This window comes from Haemorhous mexicanus, chromosome 29 (genome assembly GCF_027477595.1).
Source record: "Haemorhous mexicanus isolate bHaeMex1 chromosome 29, bHaeMex1.pri, whole genome shotgun sequence".
NCBI lineage: Eukaryota > Metazoa > Chordata > Aves > Passeriformes > Fringillidae > Haemorhous > Haemorhous mexicanus.
In genome coordinates, this window is record NC_082369.1 from 4257065 (window position 1) to 4278922 (window position 21858).

Below are 21858 nucleotides of genomic sequence, written 5' to 3' on the forward strand. Positions count from 1 at the left end.
CAGTGTAATGTCTGAAAAATGAGTTAAATTCTGTGATAGCAGCACAGCTTCTGTAAGAGACAGCACAGAGGTGCTTGTCAGGATCACTTTATTTGAAATAGTTTCTGATAGATCGGGGTAGTCCAAAACTCCACCACTCTTACAGCCCAGTAATTTTATCTAACAGTCCAAAATCTCCTTAGAAGCAGCCACTGGCTGTGCTTTGGCATGATTTTGTGTTGAGGAACTGACATGATCAAGACTGGTGCAAACGATCTGTTGCTTTGTCCTATCCAAGTTGTAATTTGTCTTTGTGCAGACATCTCTGGAGCAACATGACCTTAGCCTTATCCTAAAATGGCCAAGAGGAAAAAAAAACTCCTGCTACTTTCATTTGTAGGGTCACTGGGGTTTTTCCATCTTTAGAGAAAGGGTTTTTTATGAGTTGCCTGAAGATATTTTTTCATTCATCAATGGAGAAAGCATGTTACACTGATAAGGCTTTGGAGAGCAATCATCAAAGGGCAAAGCAGTGGTACAGAAGATCTGAAAAGCATGGAGAACTCAGGTTCTGAGCAGAGCAGGGGTGCAGTATCCTGTTTGTACATGGTGTGCTTTGCTCAAAGTGCTTCCATTTGGTTTGCAGCAAAGCCAGAGAGAGGAAAACTCTCCAGCTGAATGTCAGGATTTCCTTAGAGAAGGGGGAATAGACCTGGAACCAAAGCTGTGCTGCCTCAAGAGCAGTGGACATTGGAAAGTTAGAGAAGAAATGGGGCATTAATAGAGGTTATCTGGGTTTTGGGGTGCTGTGAGGCATCTGGCACCTGCAGGACACAACTCCAGGATTTACTGAGCTTGAAGCTTCCATCTGGACCATGAGGTTTAAGAGCTGCTGATGGACCCATCCTTCAGGAATTAACTTAAGCACTTTTTAAAGCCATTTGCATCTTAGCCAAATCCTCTGAAATCTCTGGGCAGTTGGCTTCATCATGTAGCTATTTGTTAAAAAAGGAAACAAAACTGCAAATCCTTCCTCATCCTCATGTTCTTATTTGCTTCCTGACTTGAGCAAGGACTCATCCTGCTCCCTGTTCTGCAGCTGTGTTTTGGCACATTCTGAAATTATAACAACCCTATCAAAGAGGGTTAAAAACACAGAATCCATTTGTAATTTTATTTTGCAAGTGGTGCCCTCCAGGCCACTGGTGCTCCTTACATTTGCCCGGGCTGTGACTGAGAAGTGACCTTGTGAAAGTTTTCATCCACATTAAAATGAAAATGTGCACAGTCTGCCAACTGGGCCATGGTGCAAGCTAACAAAAGGTTTCAAGCAGATAAACTTTGCTCAGTTACTCTCCCCTGTGTTGTATAATGCTCCCAGGCCATCTTTTACAGCATCTTTTACTGTTACCTTGGATTTTTAAGGGTTTTTTTTGAACTCTTGTTGGCTTGGTTTGAATTAGATGGCATTCACCTTCAAGATTAATTGAGCTTCAGAATAATTATTTCATTTCCAAGCTTTAGAACAGAAGCTGTTCTCAGCACGTGGCCATCACTTCATCACAACTATCTGTGATTCCTGGAGCCTTGGGTCAGTGCTAAGACAAAGCAATTATTCCACTCTGCAGGCTAAAACCAACCCAAATACAAATGGAAGTTCCACCAAAGTCTTTTATTGTAGCCCTTACACGGCTGAGCTGCCCTCCAGAGGTGGAGACTGAGAGAATCCTGAGCCCTGGAGAACGTGTTCATTTCACAAGATCCTTCACATATTTCCAACCTTCCACTGTGTATTCACAGGCCCTGCTGGGAGCTGCAGACAAGGCAGACATGACTCTGTGCACTCCTGCAAGCAAAGCAGAGAAGAATTACCCCAAGATCATCATTCAAGCCAAATTTCCCAATTTCCAACACCACCACAGATCTCTTTAAGCCCTGAGCATTTGTGACACAGAAATTCCAACCTCAGGGTCTGTACATGAGCTAAGACAATTACAGGACTGAGCTCAGTTCTTTGTTTAAGTCCTGTTTTATTTCTGGCCTTGCCACAGACTCCATGGGTGATGCTGGGCATGTCACAGTTATTTGTGGATTGTGTTTCCCCACAATTACATGAAGACTTTTTGCTGCACCATAAAACCTATATATTACTAGGTATTTATAACCTAGTATAGGTATTAATTACTAGGTATTTATAGGTTTGGCCTTCAAACAAAAATGTCTAAAATTCTAATAACAACAGGAATGCCCATCCCTTCTGAAAAGCCAAAGACTGAGCTCAGACTCAGTTAGTGAGCAGTTATTTTACCTTTATTCCAGGAAGCAGAGAGGGAAAAGTCAATTTTTGGAGTGGATGGGAGCTAGAAAGAAAGAGACAAAATATCAGCACTTGAGGGATTTCACTTGGAATTCACATCACCTTGGCAAAGCCTCTTGACCTCAGATCTCAAAAATACTTAGATGCCATAAGCCTCAAAAGGGACCAGACATGATGCTGAAAGTCTGGGTTTTGCTTTTTCCTGCAATATAAAGTAGGTGCAAAAGGTAGCTCATATTATTTAGGTGCTCCTGAAAAAGCATCTCCATGGCTGTCTCTGTTTATAATTGTTTGTAATATGAAAAATCTCAAACTTTAGGCAAAGATCCCTTATTTTCTGAGGATTTTTAAAAGTAAGAACTACTCATAGAGGAGGGGCCTCTTCAAGCAATTTAAATTCAACTTTAACTGTCAGTAATGTGAAAAATTGGGAGGATAATATTTTCATTGCTTTTCTTAAAAACAAGTAGGATCCTTCAGAAGAAAACTCCCTAGTGAAATACCTCCCAGAGCATGTTTGCAGTCCCCCCTTGACCCTGCATAGGCTGCTTACCCCTCTCCTTTGAAATAACATCTGTGAGCAATGTCTCTGCCCCAAATTTAGCATTTTATTCGCCTTCCATTTCAATCCTCTTCAAAATATTTGCCATATGAAACCCAGTTTCCACAGTAAAACTCCTGCCAGCCTCACTGGAACCAGAATATCACCCCTATATTTTCTCTTCCTGATTCAGAGGAGGTGTTTGTGTTACAGGATCACCTGAGCAGCCCTTACCTCCCAGCCCAGGTAATCTGTCCACTCTTGGATAGCTGGAGGCAGCGTTTCTTGAGCTTTTTTGAGGGCTTCAGCACCTTCTATGCCACTGCCCAGCAGCCCCTGGTCATATGCCACGTACACAGCAGCTCCAGCCAGGCCTCCTTTGACCAGAAACCTGAAAGAATTGAAAGCACAACAGTTCAGTTCCTGTTCTGACCTTCAGTGCATCTCTCTCAGTGGCTGTGACTGCCAAAGAGGCTATCAGTAAAGAAACCTCATGGCTTACTGTTAGTAAAAATCAGCAGAAAAATACCTACCTATGTTCCTTGCCTTCCCAGGACAACTATTCCCTGTCAGCCCCTTGAAACTACTCCTAATTCACATTTTATCAGTGATGGTTTTCAATGTAAAAATGAGAAAGTGTCAAGTTCCTCAAGAGCATGTGCCACTTTTTAAAGCCTGAGAATCACTGGAATATTCCTCTACTAAAAGCAACTAAAAAATTCTGCAGTGGGCAAGCCACCCATGTTAATTCTTCCTGATAAATCTGATATTTATCTAATAAATCTGACAGACACCAATGTCTTGTTAAGCTCATCACAGCCCAGTGAACACCACGGCATTTGCACTGCCAAGGCTTTTAAAGTTTCCCTGCATGATGTGCAGTCACCATTTTACAGCTGTGATGGCAACCTACAAAAGGGAAGATGGGAAGAGAATATTGGGCATTTATTGGTATTTCTATTATAAATGAGAGATCTGAGGTGACTGATTTCCCCAGACTCACAAAGAGATGTTTTCCCTTTAAGAAAACAGCCACAGCTATTGTACAAGGGAACAACCCAAAACTTGGCAGACAGCGGTACTGCAGTAGTAGGACATACGACAGGTACAAGAGAGCTGAGAAGAGAGAAGCAATTTTTAAAGTCGTGTATTCATACGCATTTCGGATAAAAGCGATTTCTCTGCTGAAATGCACTGCTGGCCCCCAAGGATACCCTAGCTCACTGCCTCGCTGTGGGTGTTCGTGCAGCTCCAGCCCCGCTGCTCCGGGTTTATGTTACGTGTCCGTGTCCGCCCGCAGACAGCGGCGGGGCCCGCCCGGGCTGTGCGGGCACACACGGGAGCGGCGGCGGCGGGCGAGGCCAAGGGCGCGGAGCGAGGCGAGCAGAGCCGAGGGACAGGGCCGGCCGCGGGCCTGGGGACGGGCCGAGGACAGCGGCGAGCCTGAGGGGCGGGCGGGGAGTACGGGAGGGAAACGCCGTGCGGAGGGTGCGGGAGGGCCGGGCCGGGAGGGAGGGCAGGGCCCGCGGGACTCACTTGACAGCGGGCAGCAGGCGGGCGGCCATGGCGGCGGCGGGGCCGGGACCGTCACGTGCGCGCGCGGCCCCGCCCGCGCCGCCGGCGTGAGGGGCGGGGGGGGGGCGGTAGGCGGGAGGGGCCGGGCAGGGCTGAGGGCGTGAGGGGCGTGAGGGGGCCCGGCGGGGCAGGGCTGAGCAGGGCAGGGCAGGGCAGGGCAGGACAGGACTTGAGGGCGTGAGGGGCTTGAGAGGGACGGGGCAGGGCTGAGGGCATGAGGGGGCCGGGCAGAGCTGTAGGAGCCGGGCAGGACTTGAGGGGCGTGAGAGGGTTGGGCAGGGCTGAGGGTGTGAGGAGAGTGAGGGAGCTGGACAGGGCTGAAGGGGTCGGGCCAGGCTGAGGCTGTGAAGGGGCCGAACGCGGCTCCTGCGGCTTTGTGGCGCTGTCCCCGCCGCTCGTTTTGTCGCGCTGTGTCGCAGCGTGGTGGCGGAGCAGCTCATCCTGCTGCTCTTATCCAGCCACGGCTCCGTCCTGTGGGCTCTGCCGCCGCCTCCTCCCGAGATCCGGCTGCTCTGGGGTCACTGCTGCCAGCTGTCGTTAGTCCTTAATGAATTAAGAGTTCTCTAAGATTAGACACGAGCGGTATTTTTTCTCCTATAGGCTCACGGTGTGTGGGGGCTGACTCTGAGTGCAGAGGGCTGTGGGAATTGCCGGTGAAAGATCTTTTTTACTCTTGACCAAGGTGGCTGTGGCTCCCAGGGGAAAGACTCTCCGGGTGGGCTCTCGGTTCTACAAAAGCCTCGACGTGCCTCTCCCAGACTGGCTCCAGACATCAGAGGAAGGAGAACACGGTATTATTTTGTCTGAAGTGCTCAGCTTCAAGACTTCACTTTGTTCCTCACAGCTTGCAGGGATATGAAGCCAATTGGAAAAGTGCTTTGTGCTACAGGGGTTGTAGCTGTGCTCATAGCTTTCTTCTGGAAAGATGACTTTAACCCAGGTAGGCTCGCCAGGGGGATGATTTCAAGCTGAAATATAAGTCACAGAAGGGAAGAGGTTGAATTTCCAAACTTTGACTGATGGTCTCATTCCTGCCCGTAGTCTTACTAGCGCTGGTGGCCCCAAAGCAATGTTTCATTTTCAGAAACAAAGAGAAACTTGAAACAAAGAGGAAGATGAAATGATCTAAGAGCAGGGATCCTGCTGTCTCTGTGGGGGAAAAAATGGCACTTTGCTACTGCCTTGCTCTTTTTATGTTTCGGTTGTAAATTCCTTGGTTCAAATTCAAGAACCATCTCTATAGATGTGCAGTGCCTGGCATAAGAGGGCTGATGTGTCTCCAGACTGATGGCAAAGAGTAAATGATATGCAGAGGGCACATAGCCTGGTTTCTGGTTTATGTTGTACAGCTTCTCAGAAGGTGAAAAACAAGACACAGCTAGCTGGCATCATGATGTCATTGCATCACCAGTCCTGCCTCTTCTAGTCGTGGAGAAGCACCAGGAATTTTGAGCACTCAGGTGCATCTTTCTTCTTTAAAGCTCTGCCAGTAGTTAAGGGCAGCTCCTCTGCTGCTTTCTTTACTTACTTCTGTATCTTTTATTCTCTTTCCCATAAAAAAGAGAGCCTGTCTGGTGCCCGTGTTCTTGTGACTGGAGCCAGTGCTGGGATTGGAGAGCAGCTAGCATATCACTATGCCAGATTTGGTGCTGAAATTGTGTTGACTGCCAGAAGGGAAGCTGTGCTGCAGAAGGTAAGAACCTCATCCTTGTATGGGGGAAGACATGAGAGATTCAGGCTTTTACCAAACCAACAAAAAAATGAGTTGTCAGCATGATAGATTTTCTTTCAGAACTGTCAAGCATAAATCCAGAAGAGTATTTGGCCTGTACAAGAAAATACAAATACAGTGCCTGAGCTTTTAACTGCTTGAACATTTATTGATATGAGGGGATGGTGTGAAGCTGCATCAGGGAAAGTTCAGGCTGGACATTAGGAAAATGTTCTCCCCTGTGAGGGTGATCAGTCCCTGGAGTAAGTTCCCCAGGGAGCAGTGGTCATGGCAGCAAGCTTGTCAGAGCTCAAGGAACATCTGGGCCACATCCTTAATGATGTGCTTTGGTTTGAGGGAGTCCTGTGAGGAGCAGGGATTTGGATTTGATGATCCTTATGGGTCCTCTTCAGTTGGAGATACTCCATGTACTACAATTCCTGTGCAATATTGTGCAGCTTTTCAGAGTCCAAATTGTTCTATTTCTAGTTGTTTTGTTAAAAACTCAAGACTTTTTGTAGGTTAAATGCCTTTTCACCAACTCCAACAGATGAGACTTCTTCATCTTTATGAAATGGGACAATATTTAGAAAGGGTAACTCTTTAATTGTAGGGATGTGTGACTTCCAAGCCAAGTTCTTCGCTGTGAAATGGTGCCAAAGGTGAGCTGGGGACAGTGAGCATAATAATAGTTCCTGATGACTGGAAGGCATTATTTCAGCAAATAGCTAAAACTGCATATCATTGTCAGGCACATTCACACACTCCACACAGCAAAGGAGTTATGAAAGAAGAATTATTTTCCAGTTATTTTGGAAAAAAGAGAAGAATTTAATGTAAAGCATAACCCTTGTTCCAGAAGATTTCCCCTGAAGAAGATTGGGGTTTTTTTCCAGTGAATCTTGATCCTGTCCCAAAGCAGATCGTTTAAGCAGACAGTTAAATAGAGGTAACTCTGTGCAGGATGCACATTCAAAGTCTGGATGCAGAATGAGCTCTCCATGTCCAAAACAGCAGTAAATTTTAAATTAAAGTGTGTCTCTGTCCAGAACTGACTCTCACTGACTGTAGTATGTGCTTTATTGTGCCCTTTTGCCCTATTATTTTTCTAAATAGTTTAATTTTTGGGGTGTGTTCTTTTTCAAGGTGATGGAGAAATGCCTGACACTTGGAGCAAGGAAAACATTTTACATCCCTGCAGATATGTCTTCCCCTTCAGAGCCTGAAAGGGTGGTTCAGTTTGCTGTCCAAAAGCTGGGTAAGCATCCTGAGCATCTCTTTGGCTTTCAGGTGTGTGCACAGTTCTCATCCTGGTAGGAGCTTCCTGCTTCAGTTCCCTGAACTGAGAAAGGTGTTAATGACATAGATGTACCACCAGAGCTAAGTTCTGATCCTGAATCATGCTGAAACATCATTTCAGGGAGTTATTGTCCAAGTCAAAGTTTTCCTTTCAGTTCTACCCCTGAGGAGCTGTCAAAGCCACTCCCAGATGTGCATATTTAATCTGTCTTCATGGTAAAGCACTTGCAGCCTCCCGAGGGAGTGGTCGAGCCCTCCTGGCGTTTCTGAGCTCCCTGGCTGATGGTCAGGGACGGGCTCCTTGTGTCACTGCCTTTTCTGCTCTCCAAGGGGGCCTGGATTACCTCGTGTTGAACCACATCGGCACCAACCGCTTCCAGGAGTGGGCTGGGGATGTGCAATACACGCGCTGGCTCCTGCAGGTGAGGCTGCCCAGCTCCCCTGCAACCACCTGAGCCTGGCTCCTCCTGGGACCTCGGCACTTGTGCTGCTCACAGTGACCCTGAGATGTGTTAGAAAGTCTCTTTTCCCCGCCCGGCAGTCAAAGAAGGAGTCACAACTCTTCTGGTTTTGTTCTCAAGGTTGTTTGTTTTTTCTTATCTGTCTGGCAGGTCAGGTTCACTGCCTGTCCTTGGGGTGGTGTTATCTTTTTATGCTGAAAACTACCTGTACACTATTTACAATAACTTCCCAATACCCATCACCTATGTTAGACAGTGAGCTTCTACTCTAAACCAACCTAAAGATGCCAACATCACCCAGAAGATGGAGGCTAGGAAGAAGAAGGAAAAAGGACAAGGCATGCCCAAATTCCTCCATTTTGGGACCCCGAACCCCCATTCTAAAAACCCCAAAAATCTATTTTTCACCCTATGACAAACTATTATTCTACTTAAACTTTCTTGACTTGCAATTCTTCATATAAAGGTTGGTAATTGTTTTTTCCAAGGGCTAAATCAAAGGCAAGGGGGTCTTGGGCTCTGTGCCAAGGTCTCTGAGCCTCCAGGGCAGCCAGAGGAATTTCCTGGGTTCCGACACTGGGACAGCTTGGGAAGCTCCAAGGCAAATCCAAGTCTGTGGCAGTGGTTGAGAACCATCCTTTTACTTCATTCCTCTTTGAAGTCAAGCAGTTTGGAGGCTTTGGTGCTAGAGAGGTGTTTTGCTCAGACGTTGATTTGTGAGGAGGAATGTTTGGGAAGAACTTCAGATTTCTTCCTTCTGTCCTTACCTCCCTTTAGCCCAGGGGTTTAGGATTGATGGGCAGTTCCAGGCAGTTGTGTTTCGTTCAGGAAGTCTCTAAGTGAGCAGCCAGCACTTCCTACTGGTCTATGGCATGTGCACAATTGCAGAACACAAAGTTGTTTGAAATGGTGTCTGCCATTTGAGTCTCTGTTCACAGATTTAGAATTTTCCTGTAGAATCACCCTGGTGCCAGGTTTTGGGGCCATGGAAACGGAGAGCTGTTTTCTTGATTCAGTCTTCTTCATTCAGGTGGGTCATACTAGTTTCTATTTCATTTTGGAAGAAGGCTTTTTGCTGGAGAGTGGGAACTTAGGAACATAGGTAAGACATTAATATAATTTAAGAGAGCAGTCAAGCTCGAAGAGATGCTGAATTTTGTGCCTCATTGTAGTCTGAGCTCAGTCAAGAGAAATTTAGAAAGGGAACAGACTGACACTGGTGTCTTTGGTAGGGATTGCAGAGTAAAGAAAAGCTTAAAGAAAAAGCAGGGATAAACAATTGTATCTTGTCAGGAAATCTGTATGTTAAAGCAAAGGAATAACCTTTGCTCTGGATCTCCTTCACTGCTTTTTCTGGAATCTGAAAGACTCATGGATGCAATGTTTGCCCCCATCTTTAGAGATGATTTTTTTCACTTGATGTTTGACAAGGCAATTCCAAATGCTCCTTTCCATTTCTGACCACTCTACTGACTTTCTTGGCTCATGCTGCCAAGCCCTCTTGCTTCTTCCACGTCTACATTTATCATTCCAGGTGAATTTTTTGAGTTATGTGGCTCTTGCAACAGCGGCTCTTCCCACGCTGGAGAAGAACAGAGGTGCTCTGGTGGTTGTTTCTTCCCTCACAGGTTGGTGATTTACCTGGAGTAAGTGCTGGACTTGTGGAAACAATGATTCCCAGAACTGTTCATATGTACTGTTCATATTTCTGTTGTTCAACTCCTAAACACAGTTTCAAACTGTGCTTTTCATAGTATATAATAATATTATAATAAATATGTAATAATATAGTAAAATGTATTCTAATATACTTACATAAAGGGAGACTCACCTGAACAGAACATGAGTTGATACAGTATGACAGTGCCTGCATCTTCTCTCCATGGATCCTCCTTACACCCATTTTCCAGGGGTTTTCCCTTCTCTCTTTCCCTGTCCAGGGAAAATGCCCACTCCCTTCACCACTTCTTACTCTGCCACCAAGTTTGCACTGGATGGATTCTTCAGCTCCCTGCGCCACGAGCTCATCATGCAGAAGAGAGATGTGTCAGTCACACTGTGCATCCTGGGCCTGATTGACACTGACTCAGCACTGGAGTACACCAGGTTTGTGTGCAGGAGCACATCTCTTCTTGAAAACATGCAAAAAAATGCACAGCAGCTCTAAGAGGGCGTGTGCTTCTGCCTGGGGGGAGTGCACCTGCCTGGGCACACCCCAGGGGGTGTTCATTAAGGAACAGGAGCAGGCAGAGCCCCGCGGGGTCAGCGTGCCCAGCTGGAACCCCAGCAGGGGCTGCCTGCTTTGAGTGAGCCGGTGCCCGTTGCCTTGCAGGGGCAAAGTGTTCCTCAGCGCCTCCCCCGCTGCCGAGGCCGCGCTCGCCATCGTCCGGGGCGGAGCCGCTCGGGCGCACGAGATTTTCCACCCGCCGTGGCTGCGGCAGCTCTGCTGCCTCTGGGCTCTGTTCCCCCACAGCGGGAACCGGGTGCTGCGGACTTTCTATAACTACAGCAGCGCCTGAGGGATGCCCAGTCTCACCCTACAGCCCTTCTAATCCCATTCCTGCCATCCCACTAAGCATTCCACTCCACCACTGCTGTCAAGCAGGGCCAGGGCAGCAGGCGTGGCAAAGTCCCCTTTTCCTAACGTGACTCATGCTCTGTCATCATGCTTCAGCCATGGTTCTGCTGCTGCTAGCCATCAGTCAGAGATCTTTCCCTCTTTCACTCTGCCTTAGCCCCCCTCCCATCTCCCCTCCTCCTTCAGCCTCACCTGTGTGCTCTGACTGCACCCAGCCTTTGCTCAGCCCAGCTTTAACCCCCGTCTGTCTGCACAGGATGTCCTGGAATGGCTGTACATTCCTGGGGCATCCTCCTCCACTACTTCATTTTGGATTCCATGAACCCTCTTGCTTCCTCTAAGTAGAATTTTTTTCTCTATTTTAATTAAACAAGTCTTTAGTGTGTTGGTGTTATGTGTTGATGCTTCCTCTGTGATGAAACACTGGTCCCCTGGATTCTGTGGGCCAAGGCCTGTTTGCTGACCCCATGTGCCCTGTTAAATTAGCCCAGGGCTTTGGCAACGTCTTCAGGCGTAAGCACTACCTAAAAGCAGGTACAACTAACAACAGGAAGTAGAGCCCCAGTTACTTAGCAAGTAAAACTTTTATTAAATAAATTTAGGATTTTTTTTTGACCAGAGTGAGGAATTTGACATTGACAAAGCTTGTATCGCACCTGTAACATTGTACAGTCACATCAGTAACTGTGATGGAAGAAACTGTAAATGCTTGTTTTAAACCAGCCTGACCTAGGATTCCCAAAGTCCTTTTTTTCCCATTTTGCATTTGTTCATATTTTTTCTTTTTTTTTTTTGTTTTGTTCAAAATTAGACTAAGTTTAAACTTCATGAAATTACTTGTAGCAGAAATAAAGTACATTATACAAATCACATACATAATAGATGTTAAGTATAAAAATGGTATTTACAATAAGTAAACATGGACTATAGAAACACACAGACTCTCACAGCTTCATTCACCTCTCATCAACTCTCAGCGTCAGACACAGAAGGGTGGTTGAGGAGATCTGAGGGTACTTAAAGGACTGTGCCACAAACACCTGAACAAAGGGCAAACTGGAGGAGAATGAGAGTTGGCCGAGATTCTCCAAAATCCCCATAGCTCACTTCAGTATCAATTGCACCAACTTTGCCCCACCAACTCTCTTGTCCCTATTTCAATGTGCTCACACACCCTCACACACACACCAATGTTTGTGGTACCTTATCAAACTCTGAATATTGAAATCGTTCATTCCTAATCACTCTGGGGTTTGTTGGTCCGTTCTGCCTTGCTTTCCTTTCCTTGCTTTTGTAGAAACTTGAAGAGACTGTTCCAAACTGTTCAAGGGATGTGCCTTGTCAGGGTGACACACACACCCCCACTCCCAGGGGATCTTTTTAAAATCCAGTTCTGAACTACATTCTGTGCTTTAGAGTTTGTGTATATAGTGTATAGAGCTGTCCCTACATATATATATGTGTATATATATATATGTATATGCTGCATAATGTAAAATCTGTCTCTTGGAGGGGGTGCTGGGGGCAAAATCCCAGAATGGAACCCTCTTTCATCCTATTTTCCTTGCATCTGCTGGGGAAAGCTTTGCAGCGGGTGCATGAGGAGAGTCCTCCTGCTGAATTCAGAGGGAGAAAACGTCCTGTGTCATCTGGAAGGAGAACTGCCCACTCCCCAGTGCTGGTATCCGACACAGGGAGGCAGTGTGCAGCCCCTGGGAGCCTCCTCTAGCTGTGCTGGAGATTGCATCTGCTCACACTCTCTCATCTTCTCCTGCCTTCATCAGAAAATGCAGTTGCCATGGAGAGCTGTGAAACACGGATCTGTGCCATGTGTGGGGAGGCAGTGCAGCTCCTCAGTGAGGGGACTGCTTGTCTGTGCTTTCAGCCTAATCACAGAGTGCTCGGGGTAGGGGCTGGCACCACGTCCCAGGAGCTTTGTCTGCAGGAGCCCTTGGAAAGGTAAGACAGAGCCCTCCAGATCCTTAACCAGGCTGGTGCTAAGGTGGATGAGTGACTCAGGCTGAGCAGCTGACTGTGCCCTAATGCTGGAGGAATGTATTTCTCCTTCTTGCTTGTGCTGAGCAGAGAGATGTGCTCTCTCTCTCTCTCTCTCTCTCTCTCTCTCTCTCTCTCCCCAACCCACCTCCAGCTCCCTTTCTTCAAAATGTTCAGGCCTATCTGCAGTGCATGCTGAGAAGACACTGTTGCAAAGGCAAACCCCTAATTTCCAATACCTCTTGCAAGCAGTCACTCTCTGAATGGAAAAGTTTGGTCCTGTGAGCTAGTTTAAAAAAAAAATAGAGACTGTATATATTTATAGTTATCTATGAAAGGGCCAGAAACAGAGCAGGAGGGAGGGAGGGACGGAAGTAAATTTCCACACATCACTGCAGTAACCTAGAGACACACCATGGGTTTGCTTGGTCCATGTTCTCCAGCCACACCCCGAGAGGAAGAGCTCCGTGTCCCAGGGGCTGCTGGTTTGCTGGTCCCTTTGCTTTGCACCACGTTAGCAGCAAATATGCGAGTCCAGTCGTGGCAAGAATCTTCCTCCTGGGCAGATATTGAGCCTTCTCTTTAATTGCATGTCTTGGAGAGGAGGGGAGGAGGAAGATGGGGTGGGAAAGGTGGGAAGCCGAGGAAGGAAAGGGGTGGTGTCAAAAGAGTCGATAAATTTACTGGCCTCTCTGAAAATCAACCTGAAGCAGAAATTCTTCCTCTGGACTTTCCCTTCACCTGAACAGAAACGGAGGAGGGAGGGAATTGGGAGGTTAGGAGGACAACTATACAAACCTCAGGCTTTGAGCTGCTGCTGCTGCTTAAACATGGAGGACTGACCCAGATCAGATCAGCCCTGCCCTGCTCCCCATCTGTAGGCTGGCAGGAGCTGGCTCTTGGACAGCAGCCCTTCAAGGGTCTCACCTTTTCTCTGCTTTTCTGTGACCCCTGTGAATCATGGGATTGTCTCTTCTTACCCCAGAAAGCATTGTTTGCACACTAACTACTGGGGTGTAATACCTTTTTATGCAGTCAAAAGCTTTTTGGGAGCAGTTGCACAGGAGAGTAAAACCTTGCTTAGACCACAAACAGGCCACTGGAACCATCTGCCTGTCAGGGCACTCACAGGCCTTGATGAACTTGACCAGCCCCACCTGCACTGTCTGTCCACACTGCCCACAGCTCCAGGAGTCTCCTCACAGCCCTGTGCCATCAGCCTTTGTCTGATACACAGTGTGGAAGTGCCAGTCCCCACCTGCCCATGGACCTGTGCTGTCCATGGATTTCATCACCTGGGCTCCAACCCTTTCCCACCTCAATGTTTATTATTGTCATGACAGACCTGCCTGGCAATCACTGGACTCTGTCTGACCCTGTTCACCTTCCCCAGACCTGACCCTGATCTTGACTCTCTGGCTTGGCTTTGGGCTTGCCCCACAGCCACAAGTTTGCCTGACTGATGATTGTTGAACCTGGCCATCATCTCCAGGCCTGCTCTGGCCACCCAGCTGAGGTGAAGCCTGTGCCCCACCAGCTGTCCCTGCCACCACTCCTGGCTCCCAAGGGACCAGCTGGAGCCTGGCCAGAGCTGTGGGACAGTTTACCTGTGCTGCAGAAGTGACTCCTGCTTGCTCACTGCTGTCAGTAGGGGTGGCTGGCATCCTTGGGCCGTTTTAACTGGACCTTCAAGCGTTTCATGCCAATCTGGAAGCCATTCATGGCCTGGATAGCAGTCTGGGCACTGGATGGGTTGTCAAAGCTCACAAAACCTGAAGGAAGGACACAGGATGGGTGACAATGGCACTGTTGGTGCCATGCCCAGTGTGAGTGTCACTGTTATTGATCACGCTTCCCTTGCCTGCACTTACCAAAACACTTGCTCTGGTTGGTGGCACGATCCATGAACACCTTTGAGGAGATGATATTGCCAAAGGGCAGGAACATCTGCATCAGCTCGTTGTCTCCAAACTCCTGGGGGAGATGGTAGATGAAGAGATTGCAGCCTTCAGGACCTGCAGGTATGGGGGTGATGGAGAAGGACAAAACAGAAAGCCCCCAAAGGGCAGGGGAAGAGAAACGGGCTCAACTCACAGCACAGCACTGGAGGAGAGCCCTAGCACTGCCTCCTTCTGCTCTGACCTCCCCTTGCTTGTCCCTGTCACTGTCCATCAAGGGATCTGAGGGCTCTCAAAGAGCAGCTGGGAGACTCTACAAAACTAGAGTTTCTGGAGAGCAGATTCTCTGTCAAAGCGTGCCCAGTTCCTACACAGGGTGCTGGACACAACCAGCTGTGTGAGTGTCTGGGTGCTGTTCTGCTGGAAGGAAATCAGCTGAGGTGAGAGCTCACAGCTGTCCCAGTCCCAGGAGAGTGGCAGACACTGCTGTGTGACAGCTGCTGCTGTAGCACTCCCTGCAGCACTGCCTTCAGTCCAGGAGCCACAGCCTTAACTGGAAACCTCCTGGATTGCCACACATCCAGTTTATGGGCTGACCTGGTCCTGGCCACTCCTTCACTTGCTCCCTGGGAGCACAAGAAGCTGCTCTACCAATCAAGTGCAGAGAGAGAATGCCTTTGCCCCCAAATTCTATTCAAGCCAGTTTTGAAGTAAGTTGAAAATAAATTCAGTAGGCTATGAGGGCTGAAATGAGAGGAGAGCACATTGGAGAGGCTGCTTTGACTGGTTCCACTGTGGTTCTGGCACCAGCAAAGAGGGGGATGAGTGCTCTTTGCCCCTGGGAAGGTGCTGACTCTCATCCCCTTTGGTGTGAAAGGTGTTCCAGGGCCTACTGCCCCTCTGCATCTGGCAGCATCTGGCCAGATGTGAGGTCAGGAAACATCCTGAGATCCTTCCCACTCACTGCAGACATGTGGTTGTTTCCATACCCCAGCTCCAGCATTAAAGATCAGTGGACAAAAATGAGTGCTGTCTCCTCTGCATTGGCTCTGTTGTGCAGAAGATGAGCTCCACAAATCCCACCCCCCCTGGACACCCCCAGTCCCGGTGTGGTCCTCACCTTCTCGCTGCTGCTGCTGCAGGATGGGAGGCTGCTGGGGGATGCTCTGTGCAATGGGGGTGATGGTGGTGCTTGGATACACAGCTGTAGCCCAAGGAGACAGAACAAACCATTTACCTGAGGGTCTGGCCAGCCACACAAGGGCCTGAGGGAGACAAGGGAAGCTGGTACCTGCATACTGCTGAACTCCTGTGAAGGCTGGGTGCAAAGTCTCTGCTACTGAAGGGCTCTGGGCTGCAGAGAAAAACACAGCAAAGGGAATCACTCGTGCATTCTGTGTTTGTGTGTGTGTGTTGTGTTGTGTTGTTTCCCACCCTCGCCCCCAAGTGAGTCTCAGTTCCTGGCTGGGAGGGAACGACAAAAGTGTGGGGAATCCAGACCAGAGGAGCTAATTGCAGATCCAAAGGTCTCTGCATGGTGGAGGTTTTTCTACTGCTCTCAATACCTGAATATGGCACAAGGCCATTGGTGTAAACTGTTTCCAAGGTTGGATGCCCATTTGGGAATGGTACCACTCCAGTGAATCCATTGGAAATGGGTGCCACCAGTCCTGGCATGGCTGCTGTTCCCAGGAGAGGTGGTGAATGTAGCCCTGGAGAACAAGAAGAGAGGACAGCCCATGAAAGTCAAGGTCCCTCAAAGCCCCTGCTCCCCCCTTCCACCTGCCTGGCAAGACTGCTGTGTATGAAGCCATTAACTTCTATTTGGCACATGGAGATGACAGACTGGAGCCTTCACAAAATGAAGAGGCAGCACTAGTGGGAAGAGTGTGAGAAGAAGTGCCAGTCCTGAGTGCTGTCAGAGCTTTGGGGGAGAACATCTTTGATCTGGGTTTGCACAGCACCTGGCAGGACACATGCCTGCTCTGACAGCCATTACTGCTGTGGGGTGAGGATCATGAACAGCAGCACTGCTGATCTGAGCCAAATGCAATGCTGGGAACCCAGGCCTTTACTAAAACTGCAGCAGGAATGCACAGCCACAGGGCAGGAGGATGTGCTGAACATGGGAGGGTGTCAGGGGGGTGGCAGGGATTTGTGAGAGCAGAGACTGCTGTGCTCAGAGGCTGCAGGGCTGGCAAGCAGCGAGCTCATGTAGCGGCTGCCCTGGAGGTGCAGAACTGTCTGACCTGGGGGGCCCTGTGGGTGCTGGGCCAGGGGTTCCCTGCTGGGGGAGGCCTCACCTGACGCTGGTGCAATGGGAGTGGCTGGCAGCCCGTTGAGACTGACGGCCCCGATCTGCTGGATGTGGCACGGGGAGAAGGCGACGCCCGGGCTCAGGTAGCTGCCGTGGGAGGTGGAGAGAACCGTGGTCTGCTGCTGCATCAGCTGCAAAGCAGGACCGTGCAGTCAGGGCCTCCCTCTGCCAGGGCCCTGCAGAGCTGGGGGAGGCTGTGCACAGCAGCCCGGCTGGTGCCTCCCCCAGGTCCTGCCACCTGCCCTGGAGCTTCCCCTGACACTGCCAGAGCTGCTGGGGTGGGCAGGGGTGGCTGTGCTCCCCCACTGCCAGGGCCCACGAGGTCCCTGCAGCCCTGTACTCACACAGCTGCTGTCCCTGCCAGCATGGGACTGTGGCCACCCCTGAGAGCCACCCTGTCCTGCAGGCAGGGGACACAGCTCAGGAGGCAGCCCAGACCAAAGCCAGGGTCACAGCTGGGCACCCCCAGGCCTCACCCTCTCCGTGGGCCAGCAGCCCCGAGGGGCTGTGGCTCACTCAGCTGGGCAAGGGCATCAGGACAGGCCCTGGGGCTCCGAGGGCTCCTGCAGAGGGGAGGGAGCGGCTCAGGGCTGTGCCCCTGGCACCCAGCTGCACCATCTCCCCACTTGCACTGTCAGGCACAGGCCCCTCTCCCTGGCCACCTCTGCCAGGGCAGTGGCAGATTTAATAACACAGCTCTGCCTCGAGGAACAGGGCCCAGACCCCTCTGCTGCTGCCCAGCCTCCAGGAGCAGATCCTGCTCTGGCACGGGCAGAGCTCTGTGCCAGGCCCAGTTCTCGTGCCCTGCTTTGCCCTCCGAGCTCTGGCCCATGAACCCCTGAGCTCAGGCTGTCCCCTGGCACTGGTCTGCACCCTGGGGCTGGGGGACATCAGCTCCTCGTGGTGCCATGACACACCTGCCAAGGCAGAGATGCACGGCACACAAGGAAGGGTGGGAGGGTTGAGAGGAGGGTGAAGAGAAGAAAAAAAATCCTTCTGGTCCTATTTGACCACTAGTGGGAGCATAAGATGCCCTCAGAGTGCAGTGGCAAAAAAGACTCAGCTCTGGATGCAAAATTACCCAGCCCTTTATCAGCTCTGTCTTCACACCGAGCAAGAAGAGCAGGGGAGGAACAGGCATGGCTCTCAGGAAACCTGAGTTCCTCAGGAGCTGAGGGCTGACCCAAGGGGCAGAACCCAAGGAAACACCAAAAATCTTCCTGACATGGCCACACCCCACTGTCTGCTTTGCAACACAAGCACAGAACTCCCCAGGAACCCAGCCCTCACCAAGGGCTGGAGTCAGAAAGGCAGCTGGGCTCAGGGGGAGGATCTGCTAACTGTGAGAGCTTTGTGGCTGCCTAAACCTCCCAATTTCCTCACACAGAAGCTGACCATGGCTTTGGCACAAAAGGAAGAGGAATTTTCAATTTCCTCACACAGAAGCTGACCATGGCTTTGGCACAAAAGGAAGAGGAATTTCATGGCAGAGCTGCCTCTGTCAGCCATGGGGTGAAATTGGCTTTCCCTTTTTTGGGGATGGGTGAGTGCTCCCAGGCCCATCCCAACATGGGGCTCTGGGCCAGGGGGACAGCACAGGGGTCACTCCTGTGCCACTCCAGAAAGGACAAGCCCTGGTAGCACCTCTCTGTTCACCCCCACACCATCCCTGGCTCCCCTGGACTCCCTCCTGTCACTGGGAGCCCCCTGAGCCAGGGCTGCAGTGACACGTGGCCTCCCTGGGGCAGAGCCCCAGCAGCTCCTGCTCCTGTCCCCACTGCAGGGTGCAGGAACCAACACATTTCCTACTCACTAGGTGAATATTGATCTTCTCTTTTCTCATTTCTGTGCTGGGCTCTGGCTGGACCAAGGCTACAGCAGCACCAAACTGGCACTCTGGAACTGCTCTCATCACTTACATAAAATTACCATAATGAACCATAAGACAGAAATAAAAGGAGGGGAGGTGTGAACAAATTATGTTTTGTGTTTGGAACTAATTGATTTATGATATAAAAGAAATACTCAAGCATTATAAGCACTTAGTAAATTGCTCTAGTTTCTTTTTTAAGACTTCAGGCCAATTTTTTATTGATAATTCTTTTTTCAGCTCCCAAACTTTTCCCTGAATCCACCTGAACTACTTGTTGAATAAAATGAACTCATTTGCAGAAGCACCTGGGATCAAAACCTGATTTAAGCACTGAAATAAACTGCTTTCAGATGCTTGGCCAGTTGTCTTTCCCAGATGAGACTTTCCATACAGTTACAGCTAACATGCACTGTTTGACATTTTAAGCACCTTATTTTGCATATTTGCATAGATCTGAATAACTTTAGACTGAACTTAGTGTATGATTATTTCATGTTTGAGATAGATTTTGAAGAAGAAGGTTATTAATATAAACTTCAAACAGACAACTGAAAACAAAACAAAAACAACCCAGGCTCCAAACTTCTTCCTAAACCCCTGGGGACCACTTTGGCTTGGTAACTCAGCAAACCCCATGAGGACAGGGAGAGGAAGCTGCTGGCTATGAAATTATGGCTACAAGAACTGTGATGCCTCTGATGCAGCAGTTCACCCCAGCAGCTCTTGCTCCTGTCAGTCTGGTTCAGCCACATCCAGAATGGTCAGAATGCTCAGAACCCAGAATGCTCAGAACCCAGAATGGTCAGAACCCAGAATGGTCAGAACCCAGAATGCTCAGCTGCATCTTCCAGCCCTGGAGGGACCCTGGGTGCAACATTTACTCCTCCAAGCCCAGAATGAGGAAGGCAGGAGGGATTTTGGGCTTCCCCTGAGCCCTGGCTTACCAGAGATCCAAGGGCTGCCCATGACAGAGCATTCTGAGGAACCCAAAGGAGATTGAGCATGGAAATCCCTCTCTTTTGCCCCCACTTTCAGAGATGTTGGGTGGCATTCCAGAGGGCTGATTCCCTCTCCCTCTGGTGGTGGCACTGTGTGTGTGAGGTCTGGCTGGGATCTCTCCTCCAGAAGGGAGACCAAAGATGGGGATGGCACAAGAGAAGAAAGAGTCAGGTGTGAGGTCAGTGCCTCAGGAAAAAAAAAAAAAAAAAAAATAGGAGAACTAAACCCAGTGGAAAGTAAAAGGAAAAAAATCCCCAAAAAGTGGGAGACAGGCTGAGCCTTGAGTCAAGGGGAAAGCCAAAACAAAGTCACAGAGGGAAGGCCAGTGAAGAATCAGAGAGAAACACAGTTACAGCCACAACTGAGGAGAAAGAAGATGCAGACAAGCAAGGAGGCACAGCTTAGACCTGACTGCCTTCTTGGCATCAGCAGGGCTCCTGAAGATTAAAAGGCTGAGTCTGGAAGCTCTCACTGCTCCTGCTCCTTACACAGCCTGGACCCCAAGCTGATAAAGCAGCTCCTGGCACCATAACCTCACTGTGTGGTCCATCCCTGCCTTCACCACCACACCACGCCCAAGTCAGGGCCATCTCTAGGACAGCAGGAGACACACCTGGATGATCATCTCATGGCTGGCTACAATTCTGCCCTCAGGTGCAGCTGGCTCCTGGGCTGGACAGAAAAGAAGGATCCTGGCAAAAGGTGGTGCCTGGTCACAAAGGGCTCTTCAAATAATCTGTGATGGATCAGTTCTTTGTTTGGCTTGAAAATTTCCCCAAAGTTATAGAGCCTCATATGTATTTCCTTTTTTTTCTCATCCATACTCTTGCCACACACTTAAAATGCATTTGGCAGTTTCTGGGGAATCTCTGAAGAAACAGCCAACAATTGAGAAGCAGCTCCTCCTCTGTCACATGAATGAAAGGAAGGCACATCAAGGAGCTGCTGAAGCCAGAGGAGAAGAGGTGTCCACATACACAACAACAGGTTTATTTGCACTCCCCCCGAGGGAATTACTCATAACAGTATCTACTTTTGACTTCTTTGTCAACACAAGAATCTCTCGTGCCTTGAGCAATTTCTGAGCCTCCTTCAGTGGGCTTTACACTTGGCAGCAGAGACCTGAAGATGACAGTCACCAAGGAGGCTCAAACAATGCTCCACCACAGCTGATCTGGGACTTGCTGAGTCTGGGACCTCCCTGGAATTGCCACCACAGCTCCAAGGCAAGGAGGTTCTCTCACTAAAACCCAAAGCACAGCCAGGCTGCTGAAACACCTCTGGCTCTCTGCTCCCTCTCCAGCACCTTGCAAACTCCACAGTCCCACTGGCCAAGTGAGAGAACCTGGGAGCCAAGAGCAGCACTGGGAGAAATTCCCTCCTGGGAATTCCAGCAGAGAAATGAGCTTGTGAAGCTGGGTCACAGAGCTCTCCTGCTGCTCAAACCCAGAGAGACACACATTTGTGTCACAGAGCCAGAGGAAGGGTTCACAGGTTGGTATTGCAGGAACCAATGCTCTGAGCTCTCCTCATAACAAGCCACAAAGGAAAGGGGTCATGACTGACCTGTTTCCAACACCTCCAACAACATCAGAGAAATCCCAGGCTCACTCTGAGGAGCCTCCAGCTCTCCCCTGCCCCCCCCACTTCCAAAAACTCTGCAAGACGAGGCAGCTGAGTGCTGAAAGGAGCCAGCCAGGTGCTGGGGAGCTGAGTTTGGAGGTGTCCCAGGGGCTGCATCCCCCCCTCCCCCGCGGATACTCACAGCCTGCGCATAGGCGCTGTATGGGCTGAACGGCAGGGAGAGAGATGGAGTGAAAATGCCCAGCTGCCCCACCATTTGCTGCATACGGCGCAGGGTCCTCTCCTTATCTGTGTCAGCAAACTTCACCACTAGACTGGAGGAGGCGCCCTAGGCACAGAGAGAGGAGACAGAGAGGAGGCAGGAGAGGAGAAGAGGCGTGGGACAGCCAGAGAGTCAGCGGTCAGCCAAGGGAGGACGGGGCAGGACAGGCAGCAGAGAGGAGTGGGAAGAGGAGCAGAAGAGCAAATATTGGTGTGGAAGTGCTGGGGAGCTGCCTGGAACCTGGGCTGTGTCCTTCCCCATCTGTCTGTCCATCCAGCCCTTCCCTCTCACACCTGAGCCTCCCACAGCTGCCTGCGTGGATGCACACATCCCTGGCTGTGCTCAGCAGGTGATGGGGCAGCCAGGAACACCCGGGGCATCGATGGCCACAAGCACCACCATGAGCTTGGCTGGACAGGCAGAGCAGCTCCTGGCAGCTGGGAATTCCCTGGCTGCAGCAGGGCACTGT

General features: G+C 49.8%; 3 protein-coding genes across 10 annotated transcripts in view; 1 reads left to right on the forward strand and 2 right to left on the reverse strand.

Moving 5' to 3' along the window:
• Nucleotides 1–1632: 1632 nt before the first annotated feature.
• Nucleotides 1633–4458, reverse strand: MICOS13 (mitochondrial contact site and cristae organizing system subunit 13). The gene is made up of 4 exons (XM_059869954.1): nucleotides 4374–4458; nucleotides 3072–3228; nucleotides 2288–2339; nucleotides 1633–1825 (listed from the first exon to the last, which is right to left on the reverse strand). Exons 1-4 carry the CDS (start codon nucleotides 4400–4402, stop codon nucleotides 1728–1730), a joined length of 336 nt encoding a protein of 111 aa, XP_059725937.1. The 5' UTR covers nucleotides 4403–4458; the 3' UTR covers nucleotides 1633–1727.
• Nucleotides 4459–4589: 131 nt separating this feature from the next.
• Nucleotides 4590–10855, forward strand: HSD11B1L (hydroxysteroid 11-beta dehydrogenase 1 like). Of its 5 annotated transcripts, none has more exons than XM_059869820.1 (8): nucleotides 4590–5352; nucleotides 5762–5872; nucleotides 5975–6105; nucleotides 7270–7381; nucleotides 7753–7844; nucleotides 9418–9511; nucleotides 9824–9989; nucleotides 10216–10855. In XM_059869820.1, the coding sequence occupies exons 4-8, from the start codon at nucleotides 7273–7275 to the stop codon at nucleotides 10400–10402; spliced, it is 648 nt and encodes a 215-aa protein (XP_059725803.1). In that variant the 5' UTR covers nucleotides 4590–5352; nucleotides 5762–5872; nucleotides 5975–6105; nucleotides 7270–7272; the 3' UTR covers nucleotides 10403–10855. The 5 variants fall into 5 exon arrangements, with proteins under 5 accessions (XP_059725803.1, XP_059725804.1, XP_059725807.1 ...); XM_059869821.1 differs by having other exon boundaries at nucleotides 4590–5203; XM_059869824.1 differs by lacking the exon at nucleotides 5762–5872 and having other exon boundaries at nucleotides 5047–5203.
• Nucleotides 10856–11026: 171 nt separating this feature from the next.
• Nucleotides 11027–21858, reverse strand: part of CELF5 (CUGBP Elav-like family member 5) — a 37045-nt gene continuing 26213 nt past the window's right edge. For 2 of the 4 annotated variants that reach the window (XM_059869818.1, XM_059869816.1), the window contains exons 6-12: nucleotides 16658–16802; nucleotides 15920–16066; nucleotides 15646–15708; nucleotides 15475–15558; nucleotides 14328–14471; nucleotides 14064–14228; nucleotides 11027–13197 (exon numbers count right to left, since the gene is read on the reverse strand). In XM_059869818.1, the coding sequence (XP_059725801.1) occupies nucleotides 14101–14228; nucleotides 14328–14471; nucleotides 15475–15558; nucleotides 15646–15708; nucleotides 15920–16066; nucleotides 16658–16802 (711 nt within the window). In that variant the 3' untranslated portion in view covers nucleotides 11027–13197; nucleotides 14064–14100. Of the gene's footprint in view, nucleotides 13198–14063; nucleotides 14229–14327; nucleotides 14472–15474; nucleotides 15559–15645; nucleotides 15709–15919; nucleotides 16067–16657; nucleotides 16803–21308; nucleotides 21456–21858 lie in introns of all 4 variants that reach the window. The other 2 variants (XM_059869819.1, XM_059869817.1) reach the window with 2 other exon arrangements.